General features: G+C 56.6%; 2 protein-coding genes across 2 annotated transcripts in view; one reads left to right on the top strand and one right to left on the bottom strand.

Moving 5' to 3' along the window:
• The window catches only part of DNAH9 (dynein axonemal heavy chain 9), a 313,610-nt gene extending 302,996 nt beyond the window's left edge, over window positions 1–10,614 (bottom strand). Inside the window, exon 1 of the mRNA XM_066587296.1 lies at window positions 10,260–10,614. Within this exon, the coding sequence (XP_066443393.1) occupies window positions 10,260–10,574 (315 nt within the window). The 5' untranslated portion in view covers window positions 10,575–10,614. The remainder of the gene's footprint in view (window positions 1–10,259) is intronic.
• Window positions 10,242–20,969, top strand: part of LOC136587423 (uncharacterized) — a 69,573-nt gene continuing 58,845 nt past the window's right edge. Inside the window, exons 1-3 of the mRNA XM_066585990.1 lie at window positions 10,242–10,590; window positions 15,697–15,735; window positions 16,070–16,125. The gene's annotated coding sequence lies outside the window, so the exon portion shown is untranslated. The remainder of the gene's footprint in view (window positions 10,591–15,696; window positions 15,736–16,069; window positions 16,126–20,969) is intronic.

The raw sequence follows: 20,969 nt of genomic DNA, 5'->3' as shown, positions 1-20,969 counted from the left end.
AATGCCTGTTAGAAAGCGGTATTACATTGTATTGCAGGAGCGGTCAAATAATTGCCAGGGGACTAAAAAAATGTGAAAATGAGTTTACAAAAAGTTTTATTCATTATATTAGAAAAATAACTCCACCAGCAGAATAGTGAGTGCAGCTCTGGGGCATAACAGGCCCTAAAAAGGGATCAGTACGTGTAGTGTGATGTATGGACACAGTGACTCCACCAGCAGAATAGTGAGCGCAGCTCTGGGGCAAAATACAGGCCCTAACAAGGGATCCGTACAAGTAGTGTGATGTATGGACACAGTGACTCCTCCAGCAGAATAGTGAGTGCAGCTCTGGAGCATATTGTTCCATCTAGATGAGATGACAATCGTCTAAACCCCTGCAGGAGCGCCGACGTCCCCACTAAGGTAGTTAGTGTCGTGCAGAGCGTTTAGACCAAGCCTTCCCTGCTGGATTGCCGGCTTCTCGCTAAGTGTTTCACTTTATATGTGAAGCGGGGAGCGTTTACACGCAGCGAGAATCCTGTGATCCAGCGATGTTTTTTATGCTGACTTAAAGTCACCAATAACACGAAGTGAAGGAATAGTAAGTGATTTTTTTGCTTTTGGACGATTATCCCTCAATTTGGTTTGTTTGAATGAATTTTGAGCGATAATCTAACAATTTTTTGTCCGTTAATCGTTAAGTAATTAGTGAAATCAGCTACGGCCACCAGGCGGATGCGGTCAGCGGATCACTTTTGCACTTATTAGGTAGATCAGGTCCTGGAATCACATGTAAACCTTCCGGACCCCCAGAGACCCCCATAAACCTTCTGATAAAGGTTCAGGAATCCCAGTGGTGCTGTAACGTCAGCGCCCCGTTGTGGTCATTTCCCACAATCAGCGGCTGATGTCCCGGTTGTCCTCCATGGTAACGATTAGTAACGAGACGACATCATTAGCGCAGCCTGCATTCAGCACTAAGTACATAACGAGGGAGCTCTCGGCAGGAGAGGACAAGCCCCGTCACTATGGCAACGTCCACACAAACGTGTCCACACTCGTAGCTGGACCCCTCCAGTGCTGGAGAACCCTCAATGCCCGGTGAGCCGTTTATCCCTGTGTCAACAGAGAGGGGGAGCTGCGGCTCTGTAGAATCTGTGGCGTCTCGGTATAATAACTTTCACAGCAGCGCTGTGGAGCGCCGCTTTCCTGTTCCATTCGCGGAGCAAAAAAATGGCACCCTATGATTCCGTCACAAGACTGAGCCGAACAGACCCCCGCTGACTATAATGGGGTCCGTTGGATTTCCGGCCAGCAGTCTGGCATTTTGCCAGAACTTACAGGATGATGTGGGCCGCGTGCGGTGCTACTTGTTCCTGTATTTTGTCCGGGATCTGTGCCAAAACCTCCGAAGGGAAGTCCTGGTCGGCTGTGAACCCCGAGCACTCGATACTGAACTAAAATAGTCACATTTACATACAGAGAACACAACTTCCCTTGAAGGGGCCGTCCAAGTGTGAAAAAGTTTGGATGTAGTTGTGGTTTTTCCAGCATCCGTACCGAAAACCGCGGCAAAGTTACATGGATTGTTTTTAACTCAACCGCCCTGTCTGAACACAGCCTGACGGCAAGACTCCATCCTCCTGGCATCAGTGCCCAACATCCTGGGCGCCATGATGCCAGGAGTTTGGAACAGGACACTGTGGCCTCTGATGGCGTACCGGAGTGCCACAAAATAACGGACCACCGTGCAGTCTGGTAGGACGAGAGAATACATCCGTAGACCCGAGCAGTAAGGAGGATCCGCCCAATGCCCACTGGCGGATCGGATTTGCAGAAGATCTGCGAATCAAACCGCTCATAAGGACCCCCCCCCCTATAGATCTCTAGATATGGAGATCTTCAGTGCGCAAATGTACAGGGCGCTGGAGCGCGTTCTGATTTTTGGGGCACACACAAAATGAAAGCCCAAAAAAAGGATAGGAGAACGAAGCCGTTGAAATCAGTGGGTTCTATTCTCCGTGTAATGTACATGCGAACCTGCGCACAAATACGGCAGTGTGACTCCACCCCTCTCACACCTCCGTTTTAATTTCAATGGGGCCTCGCAGACATGCGTTGGATCGCGGCGGCGGATGACGCTCTCCAGTGCCGTGAGTTTAGACCGCTGTCTGCTCTATTGTTCAGCGTTTAGCGCTCCTCATCACCCATCACGATGATAGGGGGCGCTAAAACACGGCCAAAAACTAAAGTAAAACCGCACAGCGAGGTTTCGCAGCGTTTTGCTGACAGTCTGTGTGACAGCGGCCCAAGGCTGTGTTCAGGCAGGTCTGTTGAGGAGCAATTAAAACCGCATTAAAAAAGAAACACACACAAAAAATGCGCGCGACGTTGCCATGGTTTCTGATATGGTTGCTGTAAAAACCAGAAGCGCATCCAGCCGCAGCAGACGACGTATGGCCGCACAACCGCTCCATGTGAATACAGTCTAATACACTGTACTCAGCACTGTGGGCGGACTGGGTATAACAAAGAAGGCTCTCATTCACTGACAGCAATCAGAGATCTGGAAATTTGGGGAAATGAAGCAATGCAATGAAGGGACCAGCAATGCAGCGAGCAAGCAAGGACTAAACAAGCCTCAGCTGTCGCTCCCAGGGGCTGAGGGTGCTGTTACACGGGACGACCTGTAGGGGGCAGATGCCTGAGAGCCGTCCCAGTGATGGTGCCTTACACTGAACGATAACTGCTCATAATTCTGCTGGATGCCGGAATGTGAACGATTCATCGGCGCGTGTAAAAGGCCTCTGATTGGCTGCGGCGCATCAACCCACAACCTGCTGCTCAGAATGCTGATTGTGAGTGGCTGGCGCCTGTCATTGGAACTGACCCTTTTATTAATATGCGTTAGTAACTATCTGTCAGCCGCACCTCTGTGTCCTCCAAAAGAGGCAGAAATGAAAGGAGACCATGTCAGATGAAGACCAAAGCTTGTGCCTTTGATCTCCAACAGCCTAAAGTCAGCGGTTCTCATCTGGTGTCCATCTGAATACCATATTCAACTTCATACCTTCCACACTTAGAGTGCCCCCCTCTGCGGCCCACCACACTTAGAGTGCCCCCCTCTGCGGCTCCACACACTTATAGTGCCGCCCTCTGCGGCTCCACACACTTATAGTGCCCCCCTCTGCGGCTCCACACACTTATAGTGCCCCCCTCTGCGGCTCCACACACTTATAGTGCCCCCCTCTGCGGCTCCACACACTTATAGTGCCCCCCTCTGCGGCTCCACACACTTATAGTGCCCCCCTCTGCGGCTCCACACACTTATAGTGCCCCCCTCTGCGGCTCCACACACTTATAGTGCCCCCCTCTGCGGCTCCACACACTTATAGTGCCCCCCTCTGCGGCCCCACACACTTATAGTGCCCCCCTCTGCGGCCCCACACACTTATAGTGCCCCCCTCTGCGGCTCCACGCACTTAGAGTGCCCCCCTCTGCCGCCCCACGCACTTAGAGTGCCCCCCTCTGCGGCCCCACGCACTTATAGTACCCCCCTCTGCGGCCCCACGCACTTATAGTGCCCCCTCTGCGGCCCCACGCACTTAGAGTGCCCCCCTCTGCGGCCCCACGCACTTAGAGTGCCCCCCTCTGCGGCCCCACGCACTTAGAGTGCCCCCCTCTGCGGCCCCACGCACTTAGAGTGCCCCCCTCTGCGGCCCCACGCACTTAGAGTGCCCCCCTCTGCGGCCCCACGCACTTAGAGTGCCCCCCTCTGCGGCCCCACGCACTTAGAGTGCCCCCCTCTGCGGCCCCACGCACTTAGAGTGCCCCCTCAGCGGCCCCACACACTTAGAGTGCCCCCCTCTGCCGCCCCACACACTTAGAGTGCCCCCCTCTGCCGCCCCACACACTTAGAGTGCCCCCCTCTGCCGCCCCACACACTTAGAGTGCCCCCCTCTGCCGCCCCACACACTTAGAGTGCCCCCCTCTGCCGCCCCACACACTTATAGTACCCCCCTCTGCGGCCCCACACACTTAGAGTGCCCCCTCTGCGGCCCCACACACTTAGAGTGCCCCCCTCTGCGGCCCCACACACTTAGAGTGCCCCCCTCTGCCGCCCCACACACTTAGAGTGCCCCCCTCTGCGGCCCCACACACTTATAGTACCCCCCTCTGCGGCCCCACACACTTATAGTGCCCCCTCTGCGGCCCCACACACTTATAGTGCCCCCCTCTGCGGCCCCACACACTTAGAATGCCCCCCTCTGCCGCCCCACACACTTATAGTGCCCCCCTCTGCCGCCCCACACACTTATAGTGCCCCCTCTGCACACCCACACAGTTATAGTGCCCCCTCGGCGGCCCCACATCCTTATAGTGCCCCCTCGGCGGCCCCACTTATAGTGCCCCCTCGGCGGCCCCACTTATAGTGCCCCCTCGGCGGCCCCGCATCCTTATAGTGCCCCCTCGGCGGCCACGCATCCTTATAGTGCCCCCTCGGCGGCCCCGCATCCTTATAGTGCCCCCTCGGCGGCCCCGCATCCTTATAGTGCCCCCTCGGCGGCCCCGCATCCTTATAGTGCCCCCTCGGCGGCCCCGCAACCTTATAGTGCCCCCTCGGCGGCCCCGCAACCTTATAGTGCCCCCTCGGCGGCCCCACTTATAGTGCGCCCTTATAGTGCGCCCTCTGCGGCCCCACACAGTTAGAGTGCCCCCTCTGCGGCCCCACACAGTTAGAGTGCCCCCTCTGCGGCCCCACACAGTTAGAGTGCCCCCTCTGCGGCCCCACACAGTTAGAGTGACCCCTCTGCGGCCCCACACAGTTAGAGTGCCCCCTCTGCGGCCCCACACAGAGTGCCCCCTCTGCGGCCCCACACAGTTAGAGTGCCCCCTCTGCGGCCCCACACAGTTAGAGTGCCCCCTCTGCGGCCCCACACAGTTATAGTAACCCCTCTGGGGCCACATTATTTTTCATTGCACCTTCTGTGATCCTACTTCATGGTCTCCCCACCTCTTCAGTCAAACAGAGATCAATCTTCTGTTTCCCTCCCACACAGGGACTGCAGCAGCCCAGCAGCGCTCTGCAAGGGACCTGAATGAGTCCTTATGGACATGGTGTCACGTTATCCCGCGGTGGCTTGCATTCCGCACCTGTTAAAATCTGTGCGCCTTTACTTCAAAACTGCAAAATAAAGACGTGCTGCGGAACTGCTGATCGGGATAACATACAGGAGATGAAAGTGCGCAATTACCGTCTGAGGAGTAAAACCCCAGACATTATGTGGGACGCGCCACGGAATATAGTCCACAGTTGGAAAAATAACAAAATCCGCACTTATTGACAAAATCCACGCCTGCGCTGCGTCCCGCGGACAATGTCACCCCATGTGAGGGGTCCTTATACGGACTCGTGGGGCGCAGAGTGTTAAGGCAGCAGAAGTTCAGTCCTAAGCTCTTGCTAACGGCCTGAAGATTGTGAGTTCAATCCCCGCATGGTTCCTTCCGAGGTCGGTAAAATGAGTATCCAGCGGTGCGGAATAAGTTGGCGCTATACAAATAAGACTCCACCCCTCTCCAGCTGGGCACGGTGGGGCTTATTTACAGCATTCCCAGCGCCAGTGTAAAGTAAAGCAAGCACCCGGCTATGAGCAAATGTGCGCTAAAATACAGCGCGCTGCGATTCTTTTCTTTGTGCGTAGAAAAACGAGGATGAGAGTGAAGCCAATGAGCCTATTGTTTACATATTGTGCGCAAATACGTACATGGTAAGCCGCCCTTAGCGTGTACACAATACTCCATGCGCCAATCCACAACATGTGGGCGCGGCCACTGCAGAATGCCCGCAGCGATTCCACTATGTGAAGTGGCGTTCTAACAGGGGCGGTCAGACGTGGCTGTGATCCCACCGCTGGTCTCACTAATCCCAGAGACCATACTGGACCATGCAGGAGCCGACCCGCCGACCCCCGAGCCGCTCCGAAACACATGGATGCCGCCGTCTGCTGTGAACTGAATACAAGCCTGCGGCGGCGGGTAACTGGAGACGGTTTTATTATGTAGCATTGTTGGCGTCCTTATTAGAATTCCCTAAAGGGAGGTGAGGTGCGGTATAAAGCGGCGGCGCGGGCACGCGGGCACAGAGATGTCTTATAATGAGGCAGTAATAGGAGGAATAAGGAACTGCATTATTCATCCTTACAGAATAGGCGCGTCAAACATGAGCGGGCAGGAGGTGGGGGGTCCGCAGTCTGCCCCCAGGTCACAGTATAGGCCATCCACAGAACCAACATTACAAATCACCATATCTGGGTGGCAGCTAGCTTTATGCAAACCCAGACTGGCATATAAATGCCCCTAAAGACATGACCTTGTGTCAGTCTTCACTGTCATCCTGGAATTCTATTCATGATCTGGGAGGCTCAGGAAGAACAGCACTATAGATGCTAAACAGGACTTTGTGACCGGGAAGATAATCCCATCTGTGAAGTAGGTTACTAAGGAGGCGCTCACCCGGATGATTTTGGCGCGGATTCTGCACCCCGTTCATTTTATTGGCAATCTGTCCTTTTCCACTACAGAAAAAATAAGTGCGGTCCTTCTTAACGCAGATTTACAAATCCCGCACTTACTTCGCCTGGGGCTAAATGTGCGGAATTACGCAGTTTTAGAGGCGGAATCCGCAGTGTAGAATCCGCATCAGATTCTGCTGTGAACAGGCCGGCTTCACGCGGGCGAGACGCACAAATCTCGCATTATTACGAAGCCCATTCTTCTGAATGATGTATTCCTGCATGGCTATCGCCCGCGCTCGCCCGCAACACGAGCGGATGCCACAACATCTTCACAAGCGAAGACTCTGTCAGGGTTCTTTACACAAGTGTCCAACACGCGTCCGGGCGATGATCGCTGCGCTACTTTTACAAGGAGCGATCGTCACCCGTAAATGGATCGTTCCGGCCCGCCGCCTCCATTCGCAGTGAGCAGGCAGTCACTCATAGATGAGCCACTGCCTGTTTGCGCGGGCAGATCAGCGTTTGATCTTTTTTTATGCCTGTACGGTCCGAACGACGAACTAATTATCGTTCTTTTGGCGCAGGAATTTACATTCCTCAGATTCCCGCAATCCAGCGAGAGACTCAATAATATTCATTCGGTGTTCGGGGGGAAGTGTTTATGGAAGCGCCCAGAAATACGACGTGCGCCGATCGTCTAATCTCACAGCATCGCTGCCAGGGAAAACTCGCTCCTGCGAATAAAGGCACTGAAATCCGTGCGTTATTAACGCGCACAACTTCTGTCCGCATCGCTATCGGAAGGAACTCGCCCGCGTGAATACACCCTGAAAGAGCCCTTAGTCCCCGGGCGCCTCCTGCCGGTGGAGGGGGCTGCAGTCACCATACAGTTCCTGGGTGACGGCGAGCACACGGCCACAACGGCGGTCCGGAGACTCTCAGCTATACACGAGGCAGATCATCGCAGCCAACGTGACGCTCAGAGGTCGTCATACATGCTCACCCATCATTCCAACCGTGAATGGGGGTCATTCTCTGCAGAAAGCGGGCAGTCGGAAATGTTCCCATTGTAGTCTAATCGGGGGCCGCCTTCCGGTACGTTGGATATAATGCGGAGTCCGGAGGGGATCTGCATCAGACTGGGCCGATTGGGATTCCCCACCCGCTATTTTCTGCAGATTCTACAACATCCCCGGTTTTCACATCTGCAGACTATCAGCCGGGAATCCAAAGCAAAATCCGCAATCCGGGTATTACTACTTATTACTGATTGTGTTTGATCCATCGAAGACCGCGAGAAACTCAGCGACAAACCTGCGCTCAGCCACCTGCGGAAATTACTGCCCTGCGGACTGAAGTCCGCTGCAGGCGACATCCGGGCAGGAAGGACCGGCAACATGTGGGTAACCGTGAAAGATGTCGCCCCCGCCAGCTGCGCAAATCGCACGGAAAACCTGAAGTAGTTCCACGAGATGTGAATTGTACCCGACTGCCCTCCTACCCTGTCAGCTGTAACCAAGCTGGCTGCCCCCCATGCCCTCACGCTCCCCCCGATCACGCGGCTCCCCCAGCAGCTACACAACCATCACAGAGATGGTTACATCTAGGCTGCCATCAGGTTTCTTGCGCCGTGATCGTGCTCGCCACTGTGAAGCTGTGCATGCACATGGGCAAGTTGGAGCCCGCAGCAGGAGCTGACCCTGTGCCCGGCCGGCGTCCGTGCGGACCTGTATTTTCTTGTTCTTTTCTGTACGGCGGATGGTTCGCACGGTTCGCCGCTGCACATGCGCATCACAGATGTTTTTCCACTCGTGCATGCTATGGCCGGTATCTGCTGCGGAATCCGGAGGCGGTCGCCCGCTCCAGATCCAGCAATGCAAACCGCCCTTGTGTGCGTTCACCCTCACTCAATACCCGGCGTTCCATCTGGGCAGACCTGGTCCGACTCTCACTCCTGCAGTTTGCTACAGTGTCAGTGCAGCGCACCCGGATGCTGCCATAATGGTGGCGGTATACTTCAGGACGCTGAAGACCGCAGCGCAAAATTGACTGTGGCCTAAAACTGCCACGTGGGAGCGCGGCCTAAAAACTGCCACGCGGGAGCGCGGCCTAAAAACTGCCACGTGGGGGCGCGGCCTAAAAACTGCCACGGGGGAGCGCAGCCTAAAACTCCAGTCATTCATAAGGAATATTCCAATTCCTTTCCCAAGCACGTGGCAGCTGGCCGGCGCGGTCCCTTTCATGGCGCACACCGCGTGGGTTACATCATGTACTTACTTTTTAGGCCGCTGCACACGGGCGGATTGGCATTGCGGACTCCGGAGTGCGTCGTTCTTCCTGCACACGAGCGAAAAGCAATTGCGATTTTCCGGCATGTTCTATTTTTGTGTAGATTCCGTGCGGACTGAAGTCAATGGCAGCCGTCCGGGCCGCGAATGGCGCTGCGGAAAGGTCGCGGATTCCACATGATCGCTAGGCGATGACGAGGGAAAAGCGGGAGTTCAAAAATAAAAATGTGTACTGCGCATGTCTGATGGCGAGCCGTGCGGACCGAGCGCAGGACAGGTGATGAAGAGAGAAGGTCAGTACGCACGGACGCCGCTACAGCCAGGGCAGGATACCGCGAGCGCAATCCGACCCGCCGGCGTGCAGGCAGCCTTACTCTGGGGGGGTCTCACACAACCGGATGTGGATTGCAGATTCAGCGATCGTATGATCCGCGGTACGACATGGGATCACACAGTGCCGCTCACAGCAGCGGGCTGCATTTGCGGAATCTGCTTGTGGAGAATAAAACGCAGCGGGTTCTATTTTACCCCGGAATCCGTATGGGGGGAGGGGCATCCGGCGTCATCGCTAAGCAACGGCGCGGGAAATACAGATAGTAAAAAAGCTCTACAGTCACACGCCGTACGCAGGGTCACCGGCCGGGCTCTCCCGGGATCCGCTGTGGGCGCCCCGACCCCCAGTGTGAGCCCGGCCTTACTAGGTCTGTGTTGTGCTCTGACGTAGCAACGGGGAACGAGGGCTTTGGACATTTTCTTATTATTTGTCCCGCTGCCAGAGGTCAGTATAGGGGTGTATTATAAAGCCTATGAGGCGCGTGTCAGACCGTGATAGCTGGCAGACCCGGAGGCCATAGTCAAGCCTCTGGTTGCTATAGCAACCCATTGGGACCCCTGCGATCAAATCACAATGGTCCCTCCCTCTGCCAGCCCTTTACACGCCGCGGTCGATGGGAGGTTTCTCTGCTCCTTGCTGTTAGAGCAAATGCCAGGCTGTAATCCAACGGCCGATCCCTGATCCCACCCCCCCCGCTGCGGGAGACCCGTGCCAGGCTGCAGATGCAGCGCCCTAAGAGGGCCCCTTAACGACCGCCATCCAAAAAGGAGTATGGGCGGTCATTAAGGTTAAACACACTGGGCCTTATTTATCAAAACGGTCTTTGTTGCCCATAGCAACCAATCACAGCGCAGCCTTCATTTCTTATACTGCTGAGGTAACATGAAAGCTGCGCTCTGATTGGTTGTTATATATTATACTGAGGTAACATGAAAGCTGCGCTGTGATTGGTTGTTATATATTGTACCGCTGAGGTAACATGAAAGCTGCGCTGTGATTGGTTACTATCTCTTAAACCGCTCAGGTACAGTGAGAGCCGCGCTGTGATTGGTTACTATCTCTTGGCTAGTCGCGCTGTGATTGGCTGCCTACAACCCAAGTCCAGTCCCCCGCTCCCCACGCCATTGTACGGTCGGTTACCTCTTCCACCATCGCGGAGAAGTGCTGCAGCGGCGCGGCGGACAGCTCCCCGGACAGTAAGCCGCCGCTCCTCTTCACGAAGTACACGGCTTTAGTCTTCACCGAGTCCGGGAAGTGTAAGAGGGGCAGCAGCAGGCCGGCCGGGGTGACGGCCACCACCAGCAGCGTCTCCTCCGGCTTCTGCAGGAAGCGCTGCAGCAGCGCCTGGTTCTCCTCGCTGGACAGACATTTCTGCCAGCGCTCCGGCTTCAGCTTCAGGCTCCGCAGCACGTACTCCTCTATGAAGAGCAGCCGTCTGTCCGCCGGCTCCTCCATGGCAGCAGCTAGAAAAGTGAGTGGGACTCGCGGCTTGGCTGCCTCCTCCGGTCCTGGCTGCCATGGGAACACTGTTTGTATCACCACGCTGGTTGCTGCACTCGGGACAATAGTCCTGTCAGGGGAGTGCAGGCGGTTACCACAGCGACTGCCGGCCGCCAGAGGGCAGAAGAGCAACGCTGGGGGGAAATGTGGGACTGCCGGCCGCCAGAGGGCAGCAGAGGCACGCTGGGGGGAAATGTGGGACTGCCGGCCGCCAGAGGGCAGCAGAGGCACGCTGGGGGGAAATGTGGGACTGCCGGCCGCCAGAGGGCAGCAGAGGCACGCTGGGGGGAAATGTGGGACTGCCGGCCGCCAGAGGGCAGCAGAGGCACGCTGGGGGGAAATGTGGGACTGCCGGCCGCTAGAGGGCAGCAGAGGCACGCTGGGGGGAAATGTGGGACTGCCGGCCGCCAGAGGGCAGCAGAGGCACGCTGGGGGGAAATGTGGGACTGCCGGCCGCCAGAGGGCAGCAGAGGCACGCTGGGGGGAAATGTGGGACTGCCGGCCGCCAGAGGGCAGCAGAGGCACGCTGGGGGGAAATGTGGGACTGCCGGCCGCCAGAGGGCAGCAGAGGCACGCTGGGGGGAAATGTGGGACTGCCGGCCGCCAGAGGGCAGCAGAGGCACGCTGGGGGGAAATGTGGGACTGCCGGCCGCCAGAGGGCAGCAGAGGCACGCTGGGGGGAAATGTGGGACTGCCGGCCGCCAGAGGGCAGCAGAGGCAAGCTGGGGGGAAATGTGGGACTGCCGGCCGCCAGAGGGCAGCAGAGGCAAGCTGGGGGGAAATGTGGGACTGCCGGCCGCCAGAGGGCAGCAGAGGCAAGCTGGGGGGAAATGTGGGACTGCCGGCCGCCAGGGGGCAGAAGAGCAACACTGGGGGGAAATGTGGGACTGCCGGCCGCCAGGGGGCAGCGGACGCACGCTGGGGGGAAATGTGGGACTGCCGGCCGCCAGGGGGCAGCGGACGCACGCTGGGGGGAAATGTGGGACTGCCGGCCGCCAGGGGGCAGAAGAGCAACACTGGGGGGAAATGTGGGACTGCCGGCCGCCAGGGGGCAGCGGACGCACGCTGGGGGGAAATGTGGGACTGCCGGCCGCCAGGGGGCAGAAGAGCAACACTGGGGGGAAATGTGGGACTGCCGGCCGCCAGGGGGCAGCGGACGCACGCTGGGGGGAAATGTGGGACTGCCGGCCGCCAGAGGGCAGCAGAGGCAAGCTGGGGGGAAATGTGGGACTGCCGGCCGCCAGAGGGCAGCAGAGGCAAGCTGGGGGGAAATGTGGGACTGCCGGCCGCCAGGGGGCAGAAGAGCAACACTGGGGGGAAATGTGGGACTGCCGGCCGCCAGGGGGCAGCAGAGGCGCGCTGGGGGGAAATGTGGGACTGCCGGCCGCCAGGGGGCAGCAGAGGCGCGCTGGGGGGAAATGTGGGACTGCCGGCCGCCAGGGGGCAGCAGAGGCGCGCTGGGGGGAAATGTGGGACTGCCGGCCGCCAGGGGGCAGCAGAGGCGCGCTGGGGGGAAATGTGGGACTGCCGGCCGCCAGGGGGCAGCAGAGGCGCGCTGGGGGGTAATGTGGGACTGCCGGCCGCCAGGGGGCAGCGGACGCGCGCTGGGGGGAAATGTGGGACTGCCGGCCGCCAGGGGGCAGCGGACGCGCGCTGGGGGGAAATGTGGGACTGCCGGCCGCCAGGGGGCAGCGGACGCGCGCTGGGGGGAAATGTGGGACTGCCGGCCGCCAGGGGGCAGCGGACGCGCGCTGGGGGGAAATGTGGGACTGCCGGCCGCCAGGGGGCAGCGGACGCGCGCTGGGGGGAAATGTGGGACTGCCGGCCGCCAGGGGGCAGCGGACGCGCGCTGGGGGGAAATGTGGGACTGCCGGCCGCCAGGGGGCAGCGGACGCGCGCTGGGGGGAAATGTGGGACTGCCGGCCGCCAGGGGGCAGCGGACGCACGCTGGGGGGAAATGTGGGACTGCCGGCCGCCAGGGGGCAGCGGACGCACGCTGGGGGGAAATGTGGGACTGCCGGCCGCCAGGGGGCAGAAGAGCAACACTGGGGGGAAATGTGGGACTGCCGGCCGCCAGGGGGCAGCGGACGCACGCTGGGGGGAAATTTGGGACTGCCGGCCGCCAGGGGGCAGAAGAGCAACACTGGGGGGAAATGTGGGACTGCCGGCCGCCAGGGGGCAGCGGACGCGCGCTGGGGGGAAATGTGGGACTGCCGGCCGCCAGGGGGCAGCGGACGCGCGCTGGGGGGAAATGTGGGACTGCCGGCCGCCAGGGGGCAGCGGACGCGCGCTGGGGGGAAATGTGGGACTGCCGGCCGCCAGGGGGCAGCGGACGCGCGCTGGGGGGAAATGTGGGACTGCCGGCCGCCAGGGGGCAGCGGACGCGCGCTGGGGGGAAATGTGGGACTGCCGGCCGCCAGGGGGCAGCGGACGCGCGCTGGGGGGAAATGTGGGACTGCCGGCCGCCAGGGGGCAGCGGACGCGCGCTGGGGGGAAATGTGGGACTGCCGGCCGCCAGGGGGCAGCGGACGCGCGCTGGGGGGAAATGTGGGACTGCCGGCCGCCAGGGGGCAGCGGACGCGCGCTGGGGGGAAATGTGGGACTGCCGGCCGCCAGGGGGCAGCGGACGCGCGCTGGGGGGAAATGTGGGACTGCCGGCCGCCAGGGGGCAGCGGACGCGCGCTGGGGGGAAATGTGGGACTGCCGGCCGCCAGGGGGCAGCGGACGCGCGCTGGGGGGAAATGTGGGACTGCCGGCCGCCAGGGGGCAGCGGACGCGCGCTGGGGGGAAATGTGGGACTGCCGGCCGCCAGGGGGCAGCGGACGCGCGCTGGGGGGAAATGTGGGACTGCCGGCCGCCAGGGGGCAGCGGACGCGCGCTGGGGGGAAATGTGGGACTGCCGGCCGCCAGGGGGCAGAAGAGCAACACTGGGGGGAAATGTGGGACTGCCAGCCGCCAGGGGGCAGAAGAGCAACACTGGGGGGAAATGTGGGACTGCCGGCCGCCAGGGGGCAGCGGACGCGCGCTGGGGGGAAATGTGGGACTGCCGGCCGCCAGGGGGCAGCGGACGCGCGCTGGGGGGAAATGTGGGACTGCCGGCCGCCAGGGGGCAGCGGACGCGCGCTGGGGGGAAATGTGGGACTGCCGGCCGCCAGGGGGCAGAAGAGCAACACTGGGGGGAAATGTGGGACTGCCGGCCGCCAGGGGGCAGAAGAGCAACACTGGGGGGAAATGTGGGACTGCCGGCCGCCAGGGGGCAGCGGAGGCGCGCTGGGGGGAAATGTGGGACTGCCGGCCGCCAGGGGGCAGAAGAGCAACACTGGGGGGAAATGTGGGACTGCCGGCCGCCAGGGGGCAGCAGAGGCGCGCTGGGGGGAAATGTGGGACTGCCGGCCGCCAGGGGGCAGCAGAGGCGCGCTGGGGGGAAATGTGGGACTGCCGGCCGCCAGGGGGCAGCAGAGGCGCGCTGGGGGGAAATGTGGGACTGCCGGCCGCCAGGGGGCAGCAGAGGCGCGCTGGGGGGAAATGTGGGACTGCCGGCCGCCAGGGGGCAGCAGAGGCGCGCTGGGGGGAAATGTGGGACTGCCGGCCGCCAGGGGGCAGCAGAGGCGCGCTGGGGGGAAATGTGGGACTGCCGGCCGCCAGGGGGCAGCAGAGGCGCGCTGGGGGGAAATGTGGGACTGCCGGCCGCCAGGGGGCAGCAGAGGCGCGCTGGGGGGAAATGTGGGACTGCCGGCCGCCAGGGGGCAGCAGAGGCGCGCTGGGGGGAAATGTGGGACTGCCGGCCGCCAGGGGGCAGCAGAGGCGCGCTGGGGGGAAATGTGGGACTGCCGGCCGCCAGGGGGCAGCAGAGGCGCGCTGGGGGGAAATGTGGGACTGCCGGCCGCCAGGGGGCAGCAGAGGCGCGCTGGGGGGAAATGTGGGACTGCCGGCCGCCAGGGGGCAGCAGAGGCGCGCTGGGGGGAAATGTGGGACTGCCGGCCGCCAGGGGGCAGCAGAGGCGCGCTGGGGGGAAATGTGGGACTGCCGGCCGCCAGGGGGCAGCAGAGGCGCGCTGGGGGGAAATGTGGGACTGCCGGCCGCCAGGGGGCAGCAGAGGCGCGCTGGGGGGAAATGTGGGACTGCCGGCCGCCAGGGGGCAGCAGAGGCGCGCTGGGGGGAAATGTGGGACTGCCGGCCGCCAGGGGGCAGCAGAGGCGCGCTGGGGGGAAATGTGGGACTGCCGGCCGCCAGGGGGCAGCAGAGGCGCGCTGGGGGGAAATGTGGGACTGCCGGCCGCCAGGGGGCAGCAGACGCGCGCTGGGGGGAAATGTGGGACTGCCGGCCGCCAGGGGGCAGAAGAGCAACGCTGGGGGTTACCGAGGGATCGTGGGACTGCAGGGGGCAGCAGAGGCACGTTGGGGGGGACCTGGGGAGTGTGTGACTGCAGGGGGCAGCAGTGTTGCTCGCTGGGGGGACCTGGGGAGTGTGTGACTGCAGGGGGCAGCAGTGTTGCACGCTGGGGTTGACCTGGGGAGTGTGTGACTGCAGGGGGCAGCAGTGTTGCACGCTGGGGGGGGCTGGGCATTGTGTGACTACAAGCCGCCAGGGGGCAGCAGAGGCACGCTGGGGGGATTGTGGGACTGCCGGCCGCCAGGGGGCAGCAGAGGCACGCTGGGGGGATTGTGGGACTGCCGGCCGCCAGGGGGCAGCAGAGGCACGCTGGGGGGATTGTGGGACTGCCGGCCGCCAGGGGGCAGCAGAGGCACGCTGGGGGGATTGTGGGACTGCCGGCCGCCAGGGGGCAGCAGAGGCACGCTGGGGGTGACCGAGGGATCGTGGGATTGCATGCCTCCATGCCTGCCCGTATAACATCTTGTATCCAAGCTAGAGGCGGTACAGTAGTTTGACCACGGCAGGCAAATAATACAAGATAATCCCTCATACAATCACCAGTAAATGTCACCTATAATCTGATTGGGTGTTGCAGAAAATTCCTTGCTTCATGTTTTCTAGATTCTTTCATATACATATTTTTTGACCATTTTTTAACCTGTAATTTTCATATTTACGATGTTCTTTTTTTTGTCTTCTGCAGATTAAAAGAGCCAATTGATAAGACCTTGGTCTCTGATCAGTAAGTACCTTCCAGCATAATGACCCCATCCCTCTAGTGTTACATCCGGGGGTCTTCCCTGTGAGTGACATAGGATTATAAATAAGGGAGATGGAATAAATCCTCCACAGTGCCACCTATTGAAAGGCAGCATTCCTTCGAGTCAAAGTGGGACTTTTTATACAAGTCTTCTTACAATGACTGGGAATCAAAAGTGTAGTACAAAAGTATATAGTTGCTCTCCCTAAGGAGAAAAGAGCGTTTCTGACCCCTGACATAGGATTATTATGTAGAGGATATATTTGGCAGTCGTCCGTTTCCTCCATTATAACCTGTTCTGTATTTTTTCTTCTAGGCCTAAACATTTTGGATCAGACAGCTGCTCTCCAATCCTGGACCTACGGTAATACAGTAAGTCTATAAAACAAGCAGGACTGTATTCTTAGTGTTACAGATAATCTCCTCTAATATACCTGTTATTGGAAATGTTGTTTTTGTTCATTCTTCCCCTAAAAACAAAGAATGACAGTTAGAGATGAGCGAGCACGCTCGGTAAGGTGAGTTAGTCGAGCGAGCCTCGCTCATCTCGAGTAACTGCCTTCTCCTCCAAACGTGCTCAGGGGGGGGTTCTCTCTCTCTCTCCTCTCCGGTATATTTCTGAACACGGGAGAAACGGGGGTATCCATTTTGGGGTGTAAATCCTCATTTTCATGTAAACTATAGGAAAAAAATATATCTTTAAAATGATATATTTGCAAAAATATGAAATTTTATTTTTTCTCCTCTAAATTGAATTAATTCCTGAAAAAAAAACTGTGCAGTCAAAATACTCCTGACCCCCCCCCCCCCCCCCTCAGTGGATCCTGATCCCGTGTTCACTGTTATACAATGGATAATTGCGATCACGTAAAAGTTTTTAAAAAAAAAATTTGACGTTTCATCTCCCTTCACCGATGCGATCGGTGAGAGGAGATGAAACTTTTTACCGGAGGCTCCGTATTTGAACCCCGACGCGATCCTCCTCCGTGAACTTTCCCGAATTCTGCGCATGCGACCGCCGGCAAAATGCTGGACACAGGCGCAGGAGTCGGGGAGCACAGGAAACTTAAAATCTCCTTGCTCCCAGCGACCAACGGCCGAGAGCCTGGAGCGGTGACGGGTGGCCTCGTTGAGCGGTCGCCGGTCACGTAATAAAAAAGTAGCGCTCTAACATAGGTCGGTCTCACATGACCGGATAGGAATTACGGATTCCGCATGCGTCTGATCCGCGGTATTACGCAGATCAATCGCATTGGATTACACAATTCGCTCACATTAGTGGGTCAGAATTGTGTAATCCACTCGCAGGAAAGAGAACGCAGCAGGTTCTATTTTACCGCGGCTATCCGCAGCATAGAGCCCATTGTGCTCCGTGGTCACGGATATACCCGCTGCCCATACGCAACTACGTTGTATACAGGCTGCGGGTACCTGCGTCATCGCTAAGCGACGGTGCGGGAAATACAAATAACAAAAAAGGTGTATTGCGCATGACCGCCTGTGTGAGTAGGCAGTTATGCGCAGTACATTACGCGGCCGTACGCAGGGTCACAGCCGGGCTCACAGATGAGATCCGCTGCGGGCCTCTGCAAGAGGATTCCGCCTACGACTGCGTTAGCCCGGCGTTATTCAGACCGCTACCTGTAATACGTAATTTACAAGAAGCCCCGGGAACGCTCGCCTTCATGCAGTTCCAGGAGCAGTTTGTTGAGCGCCTTCTGTGTGAGACCGCCACACCTCAGTGAGCTTATGGAGACTCATGGAACGCCACTTTTCACACCCCATACCCACCACTGAGGTCAAGAAATGACCCCCAAAAAGCATGAGAGGAGGGGGGATACCGGTTTTATTGCCCCAAGTGCCCATTTCAACCAGCCTCCGTAATTACTCGTCTTCGGAAATACCACACAGTTCACATTATTACTTTTATCTAAGATTTGCGAACGCCAAAAGGGTGCGGAGTGTGGGGGGGAGGGGGGGGGGATTTTAAGGGAGTCAATTTTTATTCCGTACAAATAAGCAATGGGGCCTGAAATTTATTCAGTTCTGCCCTGAAATCCAACGGTGTTCCCTCCTTTATAGGCCTTGCCATGCGTCCTGTAAGTAGATGAGGGCCACAATTGGTATGTTTCTGAACACGGGACAAACGGGGGTATCCATTTTGGGGTGAACGTCTTCATTCCTATGTGCATTGTACAAAAAAACAGTTCTTAAATTTAAAAAATTGCCCAAAAAATTGAAAATCATTACTTTTTCCTTCTGCTTTGCTTAGATTCATTCAAATGCTGTGGGGTCAAAATACGCAGTACACCCCTAGATGAATTCGTTAAGGGGGTCTAGTTTTCAAAATGGGGTCATTTGAGGGGGTTCTTTATAGTTTTGGCCGCTCAATGGCTCTATAAGTGGGCAATGGGGCCTGGAATTTATTCAGTTGTACCCTGAAATCCAACGGGTATTCCTTTCATTATAGGCCTTGCCATGTGTCCTGTAAGTCTATTAGGGCCACAATGGGTATGTTTATGAACACGGGACAAACAGGGGTATCCATTTTTGGGTGCAAGTCTTCCTTCATATGTGTGCTGTACAAAAAAAGCTGTTTTTAAAATGACAGAATTGCCAAAAAAACAAAAATCACAATTTTTTTCCTTTTGCTTGGCTTGAATTCATTCAAAAACTGTGGGGTCAAAATATGCAGTACACCCCTAGATAAATTCCTTAAGGGGTCTAGTTTTTAAAATGGGGTCATTTGTGGGGGTTTTCTATGGTTTTGGGCGCTCAAGAACTCTACATGTGTGCTATGGGGCCTAAAAGGACTTCAAGCAAAATTTCTGTTTTGAAAGACACTGACTACTCCTTTCATTTTGGGCCCCGTTGTGGACATTAGGGCCACAATGGGTATATTTCTGAACACGGGAGAAATAGGGGTATCCATTTTGGGGTGTAAATCCTCATTTTCATGTAAACTATAGGAAAAAAATATGTCTTTAAAATGACAGATTTGCAAAAATATGAAATTTTACTTTTTCTCCTCTAAATTGAATTAATTCCTGAAAAAAAACTGTGGGGTCAAAATACTCCTGACCCCCCTCAGTGAATACACTAAGGGGTGTAGTTTTTAAAATAGGGTCATTTGTGGAGGTATCTATTATTCTGACACTCATGAGCCTTTCCAATCTTGGCTTGGTGTAGGAAAACAAAGTGTTCCTCAAAATACTGAAAAGTAATGTTAAATTTGTACGTCTCCTAAGTGGTTAAAAAAAAAAAACGAAAGTTTTTCCAATGTGCGCCCAAAATAAAGTAAACGGATGGAAATATATATCTTAGCAAAAATTTCTATATTATGTTTGCACATATTTAAGATATTGCAGTTGGAAATGTGAAAAAATGACAATTTTTGTTCAAAATTTTCCCAATTTTGGCGCTTTTAATAAATAAACACAAATTCTATCGGTCTATTTTTTCCACCTAAATGAAGTACAACATGTGGCGAAAAAACAATGTCAGAATCGCTTGGACCCTCCGAGTCATGAATAACGCCCCGTTATACCCTCCGAGTCATGAATAACGCCCCGTTATACCCTCCGAGTCATGAATAACGCCCCGTTATACCCTCCGAGTCATGAATAACGCCCCGTTATACCCTCCGAGTCATGAATAACGCCCCGTTATACCCTCCGAGTCATGAATAACGCCCCGTTATACCCTCCGAGCCATGAATAACGCCCCGTTATACCCTCCGAGCCATGAATAACGCCCCGTTATACCCTCCGAGCCATGAATAACGCCCCGTTATACCCTCCGAGCCATGAATAACGCCCCGTTATACCCTCCGAGCCATGAATAACGCCCCGTTATACCCTCCGAGCCATGAATAACGCCCCGTTATACCCTCCGAGCCATGAATAACGCCCCGTTATACCCTCCGAGCCATGAATAACGCCCCGTTATACCCTCCGAGCCATGAATAAGGCCTCATGGTGCCCCCCAAGTTATTGATAGGCCCACTCAGCTCCATCACGATCCCACGTCACCTAAAACTGTAAACACCAGAACTTCTCTTATTGTGCTTACACTTTACATTTAATACACATTTTATGGCCAGACCCCCATTCATTCTACATATTGGTAAAGACCTTCCCACAACATGAACTAAGGCCTCATGTCCACGGGCGTTGCAGGATATCCTGCAAGGCCCGCGGATTCACGCCGTGGGAGTACTATGTTTAAAAGCCTGATATGCCCACGAGTGATTGCAGAATTCTCGCATTCTTTATTAACACTATAATAATGGAGACCTTCCGCTGCGGAAATCCGCAGTGAGGTAGACCATGCCGCAATTTTTTTTTGCGGTAGAATTCCGCGTTTGAGCACTGGCAGCAGGAAAGCTATTAGGTTCAATAGCAACAGTCATTGGAAATCCCCACTTTCTGACCACTAGGTGGCGCACACACTCCAGACATCATCTATTAGCTCTCTGGATTTGTTAGTTTGCTTTTCCAAGTAACTGAAACAATTGTTACAGTTTTATAGCTTTCTTCATTACTGACTGATGTTACATATTTTGTATACTGGATACAAACATGATACAGACTATATTACATGGTAATAAGGGGTTACAGTAGTAGCAGTGGGAAGAGTAGGGGGCTTACAGTATTACTGATCAGGGGGATCAGCACAGAGCAGACTGTTAGGAGCGGAGCCCATGTCTGACTCACAAACCTCTATAGACAAGTAGTTCACCTGAGCGGGGCGAGTCTGCACGGATTCCAGGATGGATGCTCTGGAGATGTCTTCTCCTTCCAGAACTGAGCCTTCAGAAGAGATCAGCTCATCCCTGCACATGACTAAAGGCTTGTCCATCTTCCCGAATGTAAGCATGAATGGCGGTAGATACGAACATCCCTTTAAAATAGGAGCATTGTTAAGCATACAGTATAATAATAATGCAGCTATTACCAGCTTAAAGGGGTAATCCAGGGAGAATATTACTGATGTTGCATCCTCAGAAGAGGTCATCAATAGCCGATCGGCTGGGGTCTGTCGCTTGGGACCCCGAACTGTCCAGTGATTGTGCGCCCACTGACAGCGCCTCAATAACACAGAGGTCAGAGCGAAAGTTACTACTACGTTCAGGAAAAACGGGGCGGGATCCTATCTTCCCCGCAGTTTTTTTTCAAAGTCCTGCACTATAGCGCGAAGTTTGAATGGATCAAGAA

This window comes from Eleutherodactylus coqui, chromosome 13 (genome assembly GCF_035609145.1).
Source record: "Eleutherodactylus coqui strain aEleCoq1 chromosome 13, aEleCoq1.hap1, whole genome shotgun sequence".
In the NCBI taxonomy this organism is placed as follows: domain Eukaryota; kingdom Metazoa; phylum Chordata; class Amphibia; order Anura; family Eleutherodactylidae; genus Eleutherodactylus; species Eleutherodactylus coqui.
Note: the sequence above shows the minus strand (reverse complement) of the source record. Positions and strands in the feature narration are given on the sequence as shown.